The following is a 16,523-nucleotide window of genomic DNA, read 5'->3' on the forward strand; positions in this document are numbered from 1 at the left end:
TCTATTTCACAGTCATTATAAAATAAATGATACGTAGCCTAGCTCTTAAGGTGTCCGCGTGCTTCCCAACCAGAACAGTTCGTTCATATATTATGCCAAAATTGTGATGTTTTCGTCTTCGAAAAGGTTTTTTTCGGGTGGTTGTGCTCACAACAATTTCGGAGTGGAAGTCTATGCCCCTTCATCAGTCATTGGTCAACAGTAGGGATTCTTCAATGAAGTGCTTGTTTTCATTCAACAATAGACGACCCGTTTACATGAAGAAAAATAATTACTTGGGAAATACTACATCAAACATCTTAGTTAGATCTCCAATGCAAAAACGTCAGCTTAAGGAATCTCATTCATTTTATCTTTCATTAATTCTGACTTATTTGAGGAAGTGTGTACTGGCTACGGCGTCTCAAAATGGACAAACGGTACTATTGCCGTTTTTTCCCCTCATTTTTCAAGCAAAGGCCGTGACTGGGAGACCATTGAGGCTTTTGGTTTCACTCCCTCTAAAAACAGTAATAAATAATTCTAAATAACACACTGGCTTTATTTACAAATTAGTAAGAATGTCTCACCCCATGTTCAAGAATGGCCTTTTTCTCGCTCACTTTAGGTTATTTGAAAACGAAATAATCTCCAAAATGTCGTTATTTTGTAAAAGAAAGTTATTATTTTTAATTAACTTAGAATTATATAAAAGCCCATTAGATATTCTCACAGATGTATTATTAACCCTGTTTTTCACAAGCATAGCAGGCTGTGAATTCTGCAAACAATGTTTCTAGGATGGGCTGTTAGCAGGATATTGGTATATTAGCATATATTTGTCATTGCTCCCGAGTGGCGAACAATGGGGTTGCCTTGCAATAGCGGTGAGCGTGCGAGGTTCAAGGCACGAGGGCAGGGGACAGAAGACGGACCTAGCCCATGGGGAAGGGAGGAAGAGGAAAGGGGGGTGGACCCCCACCCCGCCCCACTGGGTAGCACAGAGCAACACTTTAAGGGGCATTGCACTAATAATGGCTCTGACTAGGAAAACGTTCCCACTGTTCTTAGAGCCAGTCTGCACGTTCAAACTAAAACAATGTAACTAATACTGGCGTGGAAAATGCCCCTTTAGATATGAATTCGGAGGGCAGAAGTGATGAAATATTAAAGCATTAGACCTCTCACTAAAGGCGTCAGTCAGAAGTTATACTTGAATCCGAACTGGATTTAACGAAAAATGACATGAAAAGCACACATTTGTAAATCCCAAACTTTAAAAGTAATTGGAAAGGTAGATACAAATGATTTGTGACATTGTGCTTACAATAAAGAATACACATGATGCTGTGTTTTTATTTACAGTAGTAATGGACAGCTGGAGGAATTTTGAAAGCAGGTTTTCAAACACTTGTTTTTCACAAGTGTACTGTAGCAGGTGTAACCCTATTAGCAGGGCAATAGACTCTTTATAGCCAGGCTACTGTAGGTGTGAAAATCCCCAACTTGCAATGTATTCAATGCTTAGGTACTCTAAAGTGTTACATTTGTAACTCAAAACAGCAGTACAGTATTTCTTCATCTTTATGCTTTCCTTAATAAAATAACAAGAAAAATTTGGGAAGCGATTCCATGGCACATGGTTTATGAATTGACACGCAATTTTCCGTTCCTCCTGCAAGTCCTAACAGTCAAATGCATTCTCTGCGTTGCTACAGATGCTGGTTCGATACGCGTACCGGCCGCGACCGGGAGACCCATGAGGCAACGCACAATTGGCCCAGGGTCGTCCGGGTTAGGGGAGGGATTGGCTGGCTGGGATGTCCTTGTCCAAAAACCAACAGATGGAGAACCTACACCAGTCGAGCAATTAATTTCATCAATAATCTTTATTTTAATTTGACTTTACAAACAACAAGAGGGCGTAATTACAGTCTATTTCTTCGGAGCCTAGACCTATCTAAAATAACTTAACTGGCTGAGGTAGGCTATGAGGCTTAACAGCCTAGTAGAAGTAGGATTTGTTTTATTTATTAGGCCTACTTACAATTGCAACTGGTCAAACATTTAGCATCCTACATAAAACAATTCTTTAAAGAAAAAAAGTCTGTCTGTGTCGGGATAGCCTGCTCTTGTAACGACAGAACGAACAGAACATCCTGTCTGCTTGAGATGTTATCCGGGGATATTTACCTCTCACAATAGCATTACAATTGACTAAATACAGTCATAGAGGCCGCTAAATTACTTATTCAATGAGAAAAAATCAATTTCCCCTCTGACACAATCTTGTGGATGGATGTGATTTTGATGTGCAGGCAGTCCTCGACTGACTTATGTGAAAGCCGGTTCCTGTCGTGAGTCTTGATTACGTTCATAGAGGAAAATGAGGACTCGCAGGTGTAAGTCGATCCAAACATTGTTAGCACATAAAATGGCAGTTTCTTTATTGTGCTGTATTCCTCTGAGCAAGCCACCCACAACGCACACAGGGACTCGGCACTCCTGAGCGCAGCCCTGGTTTGGCTCGATGTCTGCAATTCAATCAGCTCAGTTTGAATTGCGGCCTCATCCAGCGAGGGTGTAGTTTTCTTAGCAAGGGAGGAGTATTCTCCACCTGAGCGGACTGTGAGAGGATCACGTACAAACGCAATGATATCCTTGGGCATGCTGAAGTCTTCAAATCTGCTGGATAAATTGTCCCTCAGCTGCTTGATGAAATCTTCCATCACCTCTGTGACAATGCTGCGGCCTGATCCAAATCAAACAACTCAAGCTTCCTAGTAAAGGCCTCAAGTTGTTCCATGTCCACAACTGTTTCCCTCTTCCTTCTAACTGCAGATTTAACCCCTTTAAGTTACAGAATATGTCCTCAAAAAAAGCTGTGTGTGCAGCTTGCAGTTAACAATTCAATGTTTCTGCGTCGGGCCTCTATATGGGGCGAGAATACCACTGAATGTTCTATGCTTAGATTCATAATTATGTCTGAGATTTAATTATTTGCTAACAGCGATATTTTAATTACAAATAAGACTCACTGGCTTGGCATTGGGAAAAGATGGAGAGATGCACACATCTCTCTGTACATTCTTGTCTGAAACTTTCATTATCCCTTTCTTTTTGATACTTTTTGAAAGCGACATTTTATCTTGCGATCAAGCAAATTATTCTGAACAAGTATTGACTTTCAAAAAAGTAGTGAAGGCTACCTACTGTAGACCTGTTTTTCCCCACCAATCAACGCAAAGAGAAATGGACAAAAATAATAATTCAGGACAACTGAGCTTTGGAGAAATACGCAGATTTAAAGAGGAGTCCGTAATTTGCTTTCTAATGATCATGATCTTTTCGTCGAAGAAGTTTGTGTATTCATCACTGCTGAAGTGAAAGCCGTCCTCTCTTGGGGAATGCTGCATTTTAGTTAGCTTTGCGACAGTGTCAAAAATACATTTAGGATTGTTCTTATTCTCCTCAATTAGGTTGGAATAATAGGATGATCTAGCGGCCGTGAGGGCTCTTCGATATTGCACAGTACTGTCTTTCCAAGCTAGTCGGAAGACTTAGTTTGGTGGAGCGTCTTTCCAATTTTCTGGAAGCTTTCTTCAGGGCTCTGGTATTTTCTGTATACCAGGGAGCTAATTTCTTGTGACAATTTTTTTTGTTTTTTTAGGGATGTGACTGTACTCTTTACTCTGGTCCGTTCACTGCTCTTTCTTTCAGGCCTGAATATCAGCTGTGTTGTGAAATACAGGGCCTGGAGAGCTCAGGGGCTGAATGGAGATAGAGCTTGTTATAAGTTAAGTTAGTGGCCAGCTTAATGTTACACTGTTGGCATGGAGCTTAGGTTGTGGTTTCAACTGTGCTTATCTGGAAATGGATAACAGATGAGGACACCGTTTTGGAATGGTCTGTGCAGTGCAACACCCTTAGTTCCAGTTGTGCATTGGCACGTAACTATACAATGTTGAGATTTCCCTCAAGTGCACATGATGAAGAGGGGTTTCGCACAAGCATGTCTGCATAAACTCTCCAGTGGTCATGTGTACTCTGATATCAATGGAGGATCCACTCAAGAAAACTGATGCAAAGAAACAGGTCGAAGCAGTTTTGTTATGCTAACCTCAGAGGGGAAAAAAGACATTCCCATTAGACGGTCTTCCTAAAGCCGTTGTTCTCACTCTTTCTTTCAATCCCTCTCATCCTTCCTCTCTCCTGCAGGATAAGGATGCTAAGATAGCGTTCCTGCAGAAGGCCCTAGATGTGGTGATGCTGGTGAACGGCGAGCCCCTGTCGGTCAAGCCAGCGCGCATTGTAGCCGGCCATGAGCCTGAGAGGACCAACGAGCTGCTACAGGCCATCGCCAAGTGCTGCATCAACAAGGTTTGTTTGCTTGGAAAGACCCATGTACATGTGTAACGGAGTTAAGAACGTGCCTGTAAGCTCACTCCACAGCTAGCTTGAAATGTCGGCGATGGAGATATCGAATTGGTAACTTTTGTAGAGCTCAATTGGTTCACACGTTGTCAAGGAGGGTGGTCACGTGTGTTGCGACGCAGAGGGTCACTGGTTCGTGCACGGTATGGGGACAGGGACAGTGGAGGAAGTTAAACTGTTAGCAGCACATTGGCGTCTGTTTCACATGCGCACACCTGTAACTACACAAAATACAGACACACGCACACTCTGTCCAGATTGTCATACACATGCAACTAAATTTGCAGACACGTTTGTGTGCAATTGTAGCGCAATCTTCAGTCCACAACATCCAAAGTTGCCAAGAATTTGTTTTATTTTACATAGCCACAGCCGCAAAGAAAAGTTAAAAGGTAGCTCTTGCTGCAAATAATATGAGCGTATGTTTGTGCATTTCAGTGGCTGTCACCTATCAGCACACAAACCAAATGCTCCAGATAAGGTCATGCATGTTTACACACACTAATGATGCTTGTGGGTGAAATCTGAAGAGGATCAATTACAGTCGAGCACATTTGAATTGGACCCTGAAGACAGCCAGTTGGAATAAAGGGCTTCGAGGTCGGGGGATCTCTGCCATGCCTCCCTCAGGGTCTCGTCACGACAACTGTTCACATGCATGTAAACTAGCTAGCTAGCACAACATCAATTGTAACAAGGACCACAATGGAAATACATTTCGACTTTGTGTTTTTAATCCTCAATAATTTATGTATTGTTGTACTCGAGTGGCTGCGGCAACTATGTTAGATATTTCTAATAAAATGAATTCAGTTCATTATAAACAGACAGATGGGCAGGTAATTCTACACAAAGATTGCTGTGTGATAGTAATGTGCACTCCTACAATGCATTACTTTGAAAAATGTTCAATCCCAATAAACAAAGTTAAAGATATAGATATGGTAGAAAGGACTATCTGCGTTGACCTTATCTTGCACTGACTCTATGCATACTCCAAAGACTATACACACTATATACACTGAGTGTACAAAACATTAGGAACACCTCTTTCCATGACATAGCCTGACCAGGTGAACGCTATAATCGCTTATTAATGTAACTTGTTAAATCCACTTCAATCAGTGTAGATGAAGGGGAGGAGACGGGTTAAAGAAGGATTTTTAAGACTTGAGACATGGATTGTGTATGTGTGCCATTCAAAGGGTGAATGGGCAAGATACCATTTTTAAGTGCCTTTGAACGGGGTATGGTTGTAGGTGCCAGGCGCACCGGTGTCAAGAACTGCAATGATGCATTGGAGTCAACATGGTTCAACATCCGTGTGGAACGCTTTCGACACCTTGTAGAGTCCATGCCCCAATGCATTGAGGCTGTTCTGAGGGCAGAAGTGGATGCCTTTATGTACATAATGCATCTACCTCAAATAGCGCATACCCCTGCATGTTGGTCTGGTACTGGTACTCTCTGTATATAGCTTACTATTTGTGTTACTATTTTAGTTGATCATTTTTTTACTCTGCGTCATTGGGTAAGGCTCGTAAGCAAGCATTTCACGGTATAGTCTACACCTGTTGTATTTGGCGCATGTGATAAATACCTTTTGATTTGAAAGTAAGTTGACAATCACGTCTGTCCCCTGTGTTATGTCGTCCCAGCTGTCCAGTGAGGAGGCGGTGAAGCGGGTGCTGGCCGGGGACAAGCTGGACCCCAAGGGGAAGGCCAGCTCCTCCCGGTCCCAGGACAAGGAGAACAGAGAGGGACGAGACCAAGTGGTGAGACCAGGGGCTCCATCCACAAAGCCTCTCGAAGTGAAATGCTGATATAGTAACAGTTCCCAAACCTGTCCATATCATTTTATTAATTATGATCTCAAAGGCTAAACTGGTCCTAGATCAGCAATACTACTCTGAGATGCTTCAGACTGGACAGGATGTATTCCCATCAGACCATGACATACCTTTGAGCTACATTCTCCTCCGTATTTATTTGGACAGTGAAGCAAAGATTTTATATTTTGCTCTATACTCCATCATTTTGGATTGTAGTATTTCCATAGATATTGGTGTTACCATTTTAGAAAAGAAAGCACTTCATGTATATAGTCCCCTCATTTGAAGAGGTCATAGGTATTTGGACACATTCACTTGTGTATTAAAGTAGTCAAAAGTGCAGTATTTGGTCCCATATTCATAGCACGCAATGACTACATCAAGCTTGTGACTACAAACTTATTGGATGCATTTCCAGTTTGTTTTGGTTGTTTTGAATAATACCCCACAAAAATGCTTAACTCCCCATTTCATTGGTGATAACGAGAGGTTAGCATGCTTTGTTGTAGCCTCTGAATGGCTTCTCACTCATCATTATTCAGGATTTTTCTTAATCATGGCATTATCAGGATTCATTTAGAAGTGTTCAGAAACCTCTTATCTACTCGCTTAAAGAAAATGACTCCGGTCATTCACCATTCAGTTACTATTGGACTAAACATAAAACAAACTGCAAATGCAACCAACGAGTTAGTAGTCACAAGCTTGATGTAATGGGTGCTAGGAATTTGGGACCAAATACACAAAATTAAATTATTGTTCTATATGTAACTTCAACCTCCTAACGTAAAGGTTTGTCATACAGGGCTAATGTTTGCCTGCTACCACAGTGTTTTGAGGGTGTCCCTATGCTCACATTAATGCATCTCTGTGTGTGTGTATATGCTTTTCTATATATGTGTGCGTTTTCTCCAGGAGAAGGCGATCCGAGAGCACAGCGCCGGGGGTTGGGAGCAGAAGGACCCAGACCTGCCCAAAGAGCAAGAGGGCAGGCGGGGCGACAAGGAAAAGGAGCGCCACCGCGACAGAGAAAGGTCAAAGAAGAGCCGCGATCGAGACCGTACCAAAGACCGTGGCAAGGACAAGAGCCGGGACCGAGAGTGGGACAAAGACAATGAAAGAGAGAAAGACGGAGAACGAGACAAGGAGAGGGACAGAGACAGGGAAAAAAGCAAAGACAAGGAGTCGCACAGAGGGAGAGACCGAGAGAGGGATAAGGAGAAAGATTTAAACCCGGATAAACGGCGAGACAAGGGAGAGAAGGAGAGAGAGCTCCGACACAAACAGGGGGAGGAGAAAACCAAAGTGCCAGAGAATGGTGACAAAAAGGTAGAGTATGTCTGTCATTCCGTGGCTTTGTGCAAAATAGTCCTCAATGTAACAGTGGCTGCAACAATGCTTCTATGAGATCCTGAGGAGTGTGTGTGTGTTTAGGCCAGAGCGTCAGAGGACACAAAACACAGACCACATCCAGAGGAGCCCAGTAAAACGGCCAAACCTGAACCAGCGGTAAGCTTTAAATTACTCCAACCTCCTTTCTCTCCTATGAGCAGTATCTACTATTGTCAGTCATTTTCATATTCAACCAATGCCTACATTTCTCATTCCACTCCAGTCCTTTCTCATGCCACTCCAGTCCTTTCTCATGCCACTCCAGTCCTTTCTCATTCCACTCCAGTCCTTTCTCATGCCACTCCAGTCCTTTCTCATGCCACTCCAGTCCTTTCTCATGCCACTCCAGTCCTTTCTCATGCCACTCCAGTCCTTTCCATGGTTGTATTTTTGTTACATGTTCATGTTAAGTCTAGTTTGGGAAATGAATGTACTGTAATCAGTACATTATGAAAGTGACTTCAAGTCCCATTGAAGACCAGCAGAACACAACAACATAAATAACGTTTTTTACAGTTTGGCAGTTGCAATAGCATATGAATGTGTGATGTCAACCCATGACATTTAAAAATGTCAGATGTTTCATTCTATTAATGGAGGATATTAAGATTAAGACTTGCAGTATGTAGAAGAGTGTTGAAAAGGGATTGATTTTAAGGGTTCACCTATTACCTGGGGCAAGTGAACTAAGCATTCCCGCAAGTTGAGCATGCTCTGAGGTTTCCCCATTGGGCAGGTGATAAAAAAATTAATTAAAGTGAAAACAACCAAACTACAAAGAATTATAGTAGCCTAAAACTGATCTTTCTGATTCCTCACCAAGTGAAAGACACAATTTATGGCATTAATGGCAGTCGGGCAAGTTATCCCAGCTATGAGAACTTTTTTACTGATGACGACCCAAATAAAATGGATTCCTGTACTTATCTTTCTGATTCCTCCACTATGTGTAGGTGAAAGGAAATATATGGCACTTCTGTGTGTAAATAGCTAATTTATATTTTCAGTCAAGTGAACATGAACTTGGGTCTTTTATTTTTACATTTGAGTCATTTATCAGACCCTCTTAACCCTAATTGTAAGTCACTCTGGATAAGTGCCTTGCTCAAGGGCACATCCGACAGCTTGTTCACCTAGTCGGCTCAGGGATTCGAACTAGCGACCTTTCAGTTACTGGCCCAGCGCTATTAACTTCTAGCCTACCTGCCGCATTTGAGGCCCTTCAATTGGAATGAGTACACTTAAGTCCTTTAATGAATGTCAATTACTGATGTTTTAAAAGTAGAATTTTACAGCGATCAGAAATTTTCGAAAGTGCCATTCTTTAAACCGTAAAATTTGACTGCCTGTTGTAATATTGTCCATCGGTGTGATATAATGTCCTATGGAGTGACGCCAATCGATAAAGGGGGAAAAAAAGGTGTTTTGAACAAAATGTAAAAATGAGGCAAGTAACATCTTAATACGCAAGTAAACTAAGGACAAATTCAATTAATGAAATGATTCATTAAATTTGATTAAAAAAATTCAAGCAAAGGTGGCCACAACATTTTTGAATTGTTTAGACATAGTTTATTGCAACTATATGTTTTTACTTTCATTTTAGAATAATAATTTGTTCACTTTTGTTTTGGCCTTAACAACGACCCTTATGTCAATTCCTTGTTTATGCTCCCATTTATAATCTTGCCCCATCACCGTGTGTGTGTGTCATGGCCTTAATGCATTTGTACTCTCACCTTCAACCCCAAGGCTGAAGATGATGAGCAGGAGGTAGCTACATGCCTAACAGTAATGTAGTTGCTCTGAATGCATTTGTGTTAGCATAGATGCTAATTTGTTTCGCTTGCTTCATTTCACTTCAAGGGCTCTTACTCCTTGCTTGTTGCTAGGATAGAACACATTAGGTTTTTTCCGCAACTTTGACCAAGACAGCTGTCATCTGCAGCACTCTGCATTCATTGAGAGATTAGTTATATTTAGCACACTCTTTGTTAGTGTGAGTTTCCAGTCTGTTGCTTTATCTTCTGTTTTCAACTCCAGTATTTCAGTATTATTTGTCTAGGCTAGCCTATATTTGCTCAACAAAAAACAAAAAAATATATATACTTGGGAAGATTTAACCATGGCACATATTTTAGGTGGTCATAAGACTGCTGTTTTTTTTGTGTAGAATAACTTCAGGAGCTCAGCAATAATGATGGCGCTACCCTGCTCAACTCTTAAGGGCGCATCTCACACATTTGTACCTTTCTCTACAATACCACCAGAGATGGAAAAGAAATCTACACATTTTCTGAGATGGATATAGACTACTATTACATCCATGAACTGATGTTGAATATGCTTTAGTTGTGTGGCACAGATTTGACTTAGCTAAGATGGATCCCATTTAGTACCACATGGTCATAGGTTAGGACTAGGGTGCCATCCATAGAAATAGAAAATTGGGCCAATAACATATTAGACTGGCTAATGTAGTCTATTTCTATGCTGCTATTAGTGTGATAATGGTTCATTCTGTGCTTCTGTGCTACCGCTGGAATTATCCACTGAAGCCCATTGAAGATGCATCTGAAGAGGTATCCTTCCTTTGCCTCCATCGCTAGAGCTATTTAGCAGATTCAGAACGGCGTATAACTCGCTAGTGCAGTGTGGCTGCCTGATAGGTTCACCTACTTTAACATAGCGCTGTGAGCATCTTCAGTAGTTTGTTTGGCTGTCTTAGCATAACTTGTCATTCCATGCTGTAGAAACAAAATAATAGTAATCATAGCAGCTTGGTTTTCCTACTGCTTTACTTGCGTTGTAGCTCCCTTTGGTGGAAGGTTTGGACATAGGTCCACATTCAGATATTTACTCAACGCCGTCTTTCTCTGTTTGTAGACAGCGGAAGTCACATACAAGCAGGTAACCTCTTATTTTTAAAGAGGAGCTGCCTGTGTCCTCCTTTTCCTACGAATGACCCTGCACGTGTGCATGTTTATAAGTGTGTACACCTGCTCTCCATCCGAAATGGGACACACTTACCCAGTCATCTTCCCCTCCCATCTCCTCTCCTCAGTCTGACAGTCCAGCCAGAATACCTCGGCCTTCGTCTGCCAAGGGGCAGAGGCGCTGGCCCAAAGCAGGAGGCCAACAAGGTAACCCCAACCACCCCGCAACCCATCCGGCCTTTCGCTAAAGTCATTCTTCTGTTTACACCATAATATGAATAGACACATAAAATAGATACAAATAATTGTTCTGTTTCCTCTTTTCCAGAAGAGTTTGACAGTGAAGGTGAGTGTTTTTCTCACTGCACCGATGGTGCTGGAGTTTTTTTCTCCATTTAGTAGTCCAGGTGGACATTTCTATGCGTCTCTGTTCTAAAAGCCCTAGCCGTCAGTAGTTCTAGTTCTTGCTATCCAGTTCATCGGTTGTTCCAATAAAAAGTGTTAGAAGGGGTGTTCTCATGTCAGCATCACGTTGTAGATGGAGACACTCCGTTGGCACAGAGGCCGGTCCCCCTGGAGAACGGAGATGCCACAGACGCAGTGCCAGCCCACATGGCCCACAGGTTTGTACTGTGTGTGTGTGTGTGTGTCGACAGCTGACTAAGCAAATTAGCAATGTGCGTTAGCATGCTACAGCTCTCCATTCACTGACGCAAATCCTCCACTTTCTCCTTGATCAACCGCAACACTCAGCTGGAGTACTCTCTCTTTACACCACAACAAATTGCTCCGCTAGTCCCCGCTCATCATTTTCTCAGCGTAACATGGTGAAATAACTGACTGACTGAATGGGAGTGAGTGTTGTCGACTGTTGAGGGCCAGTAGAGCAGCAGGGTTTCTCAACTCTAGTCCTGGGAACCTCTGTATGTTCAGGTTCTCACCACAACCAAATACTGCCATTAGACCCTGGTCTATTTTATTTTATTATTCCAACTAAATACAGTAACTTTTTACCCTGTCCTGTTCCCGTCTACCTGTCTTTGAATATTTGTGATTATTTGAAGATGTGATTCTCAGTGTCTCTTGGTTAAATGGTTGTCTTTAACCATCCAAACAGAGGACTAATTACTGGTAATCAATTGGTGAAGAATATAGTGTACATAGCGGGTCCCCAGGATCAGTTTTGAGAAGCACTACTATTTATTTGTAATAGAGGCTATTGGTGAAAGAGTTGCTTTACTGGCTGGCTGATCATTCATTAGTGTGGCCCATCTTATCTCCCCAACAGGAGGATACCTCGGCCCAGCAGCGCCCGGCCTGCCCCTCCTCGGGTCAAGAGGCAGGAGAGCTACACTGACGTGACCCCAGCTGAAAGGTGACTTCCCCTCATACCTTTTTACTTCCTGTACCACTATGAATTATACAGGAGTCAGCATAGCAGCGCTGCATTTAGCAGTGCACAGCATTTTAGAGCTTTTATAAATATATGACGTAGAACAAACATGCCTCTCTGACATGTAGATTTAGGAGTCACATCAGCTCTATTTGTGACATTTCTATCTGCTACGTTCCACAGTGTTTACCTACTGAACCAGGCTGAGAAAATGTTGTACTTTGCTCCATGGCCTCCTTCCTCTAAATTTTGTGTGTGTGTGTAAGGCTGACCAGTGCCAAGCCCCCGGCGGCCGTCATCACGGAGGGTAAGAAGCTTTCTGAGGATGAAGATGAGCAGTTTGTGGTGTTGGAGGCCGCCCCTCCTCCCCCCGACATGCCCAAGATGGTGAGGGAGCACATACATACAGTACCTTCGGAAAGTGTTCAGTCCTCTTGACTTTTCCCACATTTTGTTACGCTACAGCCTTATTCTAAAATGGATTAAATCGTTTTTACCCCATAATGACACATCAAAACAGGTTTATAGAATTTGTTGCTAATTTATAAAAAATAAAAAACTGATATCACATTTACTCAGTACTTTGTTGAAGCACCTTTCGGCAGTGATTACAGCATCGAGTCTTCATGGGTATGACTCTACAAGCTTTGCACACCTGTATTTGGGGAGTTTCTCCCAGTCTTCTCTGCAGATCCTCTCAAGCTCTGTCAGGTTGGATGGGGTGCGTTGCTGCACAGCTATTTTCAGTTCTCTCCAGAGATGTTCAAGTCCGGGCTCTGGCTGGGCCACTCAAGGACATTCAGAGACTTGTCCTGAAGCCACTCCTGCGTTGTCTTGGCTGTGTGCTTAAGGTCATTTTCCTGTTGGAAGGTGAACCTTCGCCCCAGTCTGAGGTCCTGGGCGCTCTGGAGCAGGTTTTCATCAAGGATCTCTCTGTACTTTACTCCGTTCATTTTTCCCTTGATCCAGACTAGTCTCCCAGTCCCTGCTGCTGAAAAACATCCCCACAGCATGATGCTGCCACCACCATGCTTCACTGTAGGAATGGTGCCAGGTTTCCTCCACACATGACGCTTGGCATTCAAGCCAGAGTTCAATCTTGGTTTCATCAGACCAGAGAATCTTTAGGTGCCTTTTGACAAACTCCAAGTGTGCTGTCATGTGCCTTTTACTGAGGAGTGGCTTCCATCTGGCCACTACCATAAAGGACTGATTGGTGGAGTGCTGCAGAGATGGTTGTTTTTCTGGAAAGTTCTCCCATGTCCACAGAGGAACTCTGGAGCTCTTTCAGAGCTCATGGCCGGACAGCCTGCTCTAGGAAGAGTCTTGGTGGTTCCAAACTTCCATTTTAAGAGTGATTGAGGCCACTGTGTTCTTGAGGACCTTCAAAGCTGCAGAAATATTTTGGTACCCTTGCCCAGATCTGTGCCTCGAAACAATCTGTCTCGGAGCTCTACGGACAATTCCTTCAACCTCATGGCTTGGTTTTTGCTCTAACATGCACTGTCAACTGTGGAACCTTATATAGATAGGTGTGTGCCTTTCCAAATCCAATCAATTGAATTTATCACTCCAATCAGGTTGTAGAAACATCTCAAGGATGATCAATTGAAACAGGATGCACCTGAGCTCAATTTCGGGTCTCATAGCAAAGGGTCTGAATACTTAAGGTATTTCATTTTTTTTATTTTTTTTTATGCATTTGCACATTTCAAAACTGTTTTTGCTTTGTCATTATGAGGTATTGTGTGTAGATTGACGAGGCATTTTGTTTTATTTAATACATTTTAGAATAAGGCTGTAACGTAACAAAATGTGTAAGAGGGAAAAGGGGTCTGAATACTGTCCGAATGCACTGTAGGTGATTTGGGTTGCATTTGGTTGTGCTGTTCCCACAAGCATATACTGCACTGTGTCTGTTCAAGAGAAGGCAGCAGCAGTGTTGGTCCTTCTGAGTCTTTATGGTTTCTTCACTATTTGGTCCTTCCACAGGAGCCAACAGTGGAACTCCAAGGCGATGAGAATCATGGTGAGCAATCCTCGCTTAATTTGACATTGTAGGTGCTTATAATTCTAGTACAAATGGCTAGACCGTGGCCAGGGTTTGTATCTTAATAAGGAGCAGTCTGCAGTTGTTTATATCCATTTTCAGACATTTATATTAATGATATACTGATTTGATTCCTGAAAAATATAACTTATAAACGTCTCATGAGCTTAGTTCAACTGTCTTACCCCATCAAACCCCCCGAAATACACTTGTTTTACTCCAATGTTTGTAAACACTAATTGTAAACAAGCAGCATATGGTTAAACTGCAAGTTTGATCTCATGAATGGTCAGTCCTTGCATCTTTACCTCTGTCAATGAATTTGAGTGGTCACATTTCTCAAGCCCCGTTCCTCAGCTATTTACCAAAAAAAGTGGAGGGTTACCCACTTATTTGAACCTCAGATTGCCACTTTAAGGATGGTTAAAAATGGCCAACCTTTTGAAAAAAATTAATGAACCTTTTTTCATCCCCAGGTGGGCTGGTGAAAAAAATCCTTGAAACCACGAAAGACTTTGAATCATCACCATCATCTCCAAAGTCCAAAGACCAGGTAAAATGTCAATGGTGTCCTACTGATGTAGTGATCTTGATCTCCACTAGAGGGTAATGCAATGACATCATAACGACAGTGTTCCAAGTATTTGGCTCTCTCATTCCTCTCCCGTGACTCAATTCTAGACATTTTACTACCTCTCACGGAGCGTACACACCTTTTTATTTCTTGAAATTCAGTATCTTACGGATGTGGGGTTGCAAAACCCATAGCATACAGTCTATTAGCTAAAGAAAGAATCTTGCAAATCGAGTGACAAGTGTAATTGCAAAAAACATTGAACATTTTGATCTCCTCAGTGGAGCTAGAAAAACAGGATCGAGCGGGTTGATTACATCAGCGAGAATGAAGATTAAATCAGCAAAAAAATGTCCACCTTTTGTTGTAATTTAACGTGGTTGTTTCTCATTTTATGTTTTGTACGTGTTTTTGGCTGAGAAAGCGTTGCAAAAATGCATCCAAATTAGGCTTATCTAGCTCAATGTCTCAACAACCAGTTTGAGAGAAAGTATGTTTTATTTTCTTCTGTCTAGTTCACATGCCTAATGAATACATTTGATCATTATAATGGAAAATGGATTTCAATCGACTGCACCGATTTTACACCAGCTGCATCATTTTAAAGAGACAAAAGCAATAACGTGAATTTGACTAAATCTACTAAACTTAAATTCATCTTCAAATAACTTAATTTCCTTTCTGGTGTGAAACTGAGGAACTCTGGTCCCGTGTGGCTCAGTTGGTAGAGCATGGCGCTTGCAACGCCAGGGTTGTGGGTTCGATTCCCACGGGGGGCCAGTACAAAAAAGTATGAATGTATGTACTTGTAAGTCGCTCTGGATAAGAGCGTCTGCTAAATGACGTAAATGTAAATGTAAATTTAAGTCTTCCTCAGAAAAAAAATCTTCCTTTTTTGGGGTCATGCTATATCCCACTTTTCTACCTTGGCCTCCTGCCCTACCTCTCCCTGTGATTCAACCATAAACTGTTGTCTCCACATTTCATAGTTGATAGATTTTTCATTACTCTGAACATGACTTCCAGTCTGACGTAACGCCATTACTGCTGTCCCTCTTCTGTTCCCCCGAGCGTGTTTATTGGCCAGAGAGGGCTCCCACCATCAATATTTGGATAGGGAATCGGTGTGAAGGCCTCTTGTCATGCTCCAGCGGTGTGGGTTGTACGACGCTGCCTGTTTTGGGTGGTCTTTTCTGCCCGAGCGTACTGCTCCTTCCGCTCCCTGCCCAGCTGACCACCCAACTCTGATGGATGCCGGGTTTTTGCCTGTTGCTATACTAAAAGGCCCTGTCTAGCCCCCCACCCCCCTTTCCTGACCCCATCTCTCTTCCCCAACGATGTCGCCTGTCCCAGGCCAGCTGCTGATGAGCGGGGAGAATGAGTGCTCCTATCTACAAGGCATGCGCCAGGCTCCGTCCGTTGTTCCGGCTCCGACGCACATTTAGCTCATAGCAACTCAGATGGAGTCCCCCATTCCCAGCTTGCCTTCGGATGGGCGGCTCCCTCACCCGCCCCAATAGGTCAGATTTCACTGCGCGCCCCTTGTAGTTTTAATTTCAAAATAATCAGACTGGATTTCCCTTTGGTTTCCAAATAAGTTTCTGGTTCAACTTGAGCACAGCCCACAGGGTTATCGTAATTGACTTAATGAGCTTTGGGATTCCAGGCCCCTTATTATAGGGCATCTAATGGGGAGGGGGCTGTGTGTTGCTGGGGAATTCTGCAGTCTGAATGGAAGGTAGGTGTACTTGTACAAGCCATGCTATGTGCTACCCCCCTCAATGTTACTGGCCTTGCCTCGTCCGCTGTAGGAAGGACTATAATGGCTTCCTTCCTGACATGAAAGAGTTGACGGTCAGTGTAATAGAGACGTTGCTCTCTTGTAATCACGGCGGAACATGGAGGGTTAAAACATGTAAATATTGAGCTTCCC

The 16,523-nt window shown here is 42.7% G+C and overlaps 1 protein-coding gene across 1 annotated transcript in view; it reads left to right on the plus strand.

Annotated features, from left to right (window-relative positions):
* LOC120057742 (TRAF3-interacting protein 1-like) overlaps positions 1–16,523 on the plus strand; it is a 34,078-nt gene that overhangs the window by 6,033 nt on the left and 11,522 nt on the right. The window contains exons 3-13 of the mRNA XM_039006221.1: positions 4,198–4,359; positions 6,072–6,188; positions 7,161–7,574; positions 7,680–7,754; positions 10,702–10,780; positions 10,902–10,919; positions 11,112–11,196; positions 11,862–11,948; positions 12,233–12,353; positions 13,959–13,995; positions 14,493–14,569. Coding sequence (XP_038862149.1) covers positions 4,198–4,359; positions 6,072–6,188; positions 7,161–7,574; positions 7,680–7,754; positions 10,702–10,780; positions 10,902–10,919; positions 11,112–11,196; positions 11,862–11,948; positions 12,233–12,353; positions 13,959–13,995; positions 14,493–14,569 — 1,272 coding nt within the window. The remainder of the gene's footprint in view (positions 1–4,197; positions 4,360–6,071; positions 6,189–7,160; positions 7,575–7,679; positions 7,755–10,701; positions 10,781–10,901; positions 10,920–11,111; positions 11,197–11,861; positions 11,949–12,232; positions 12,354–13,958; positions 13,996–14,492; positions 14,570–16,523) is intronic.

This window comes from Salvelinus namaycush, chromosome 13 (genome assembly GCF_016432855.1).
Source record: "Salvelinus namaycush isolate Seneca chromosome 13, SaNama_1.0, whole genome shotgun sequence".
NCBI classification, from domain to species: Eukaryota; Metazoa; Chordata; class Actinopteri; order Salmoniformes; family Salmonidae; genus Salvelinus; species Salvelinus namaycush.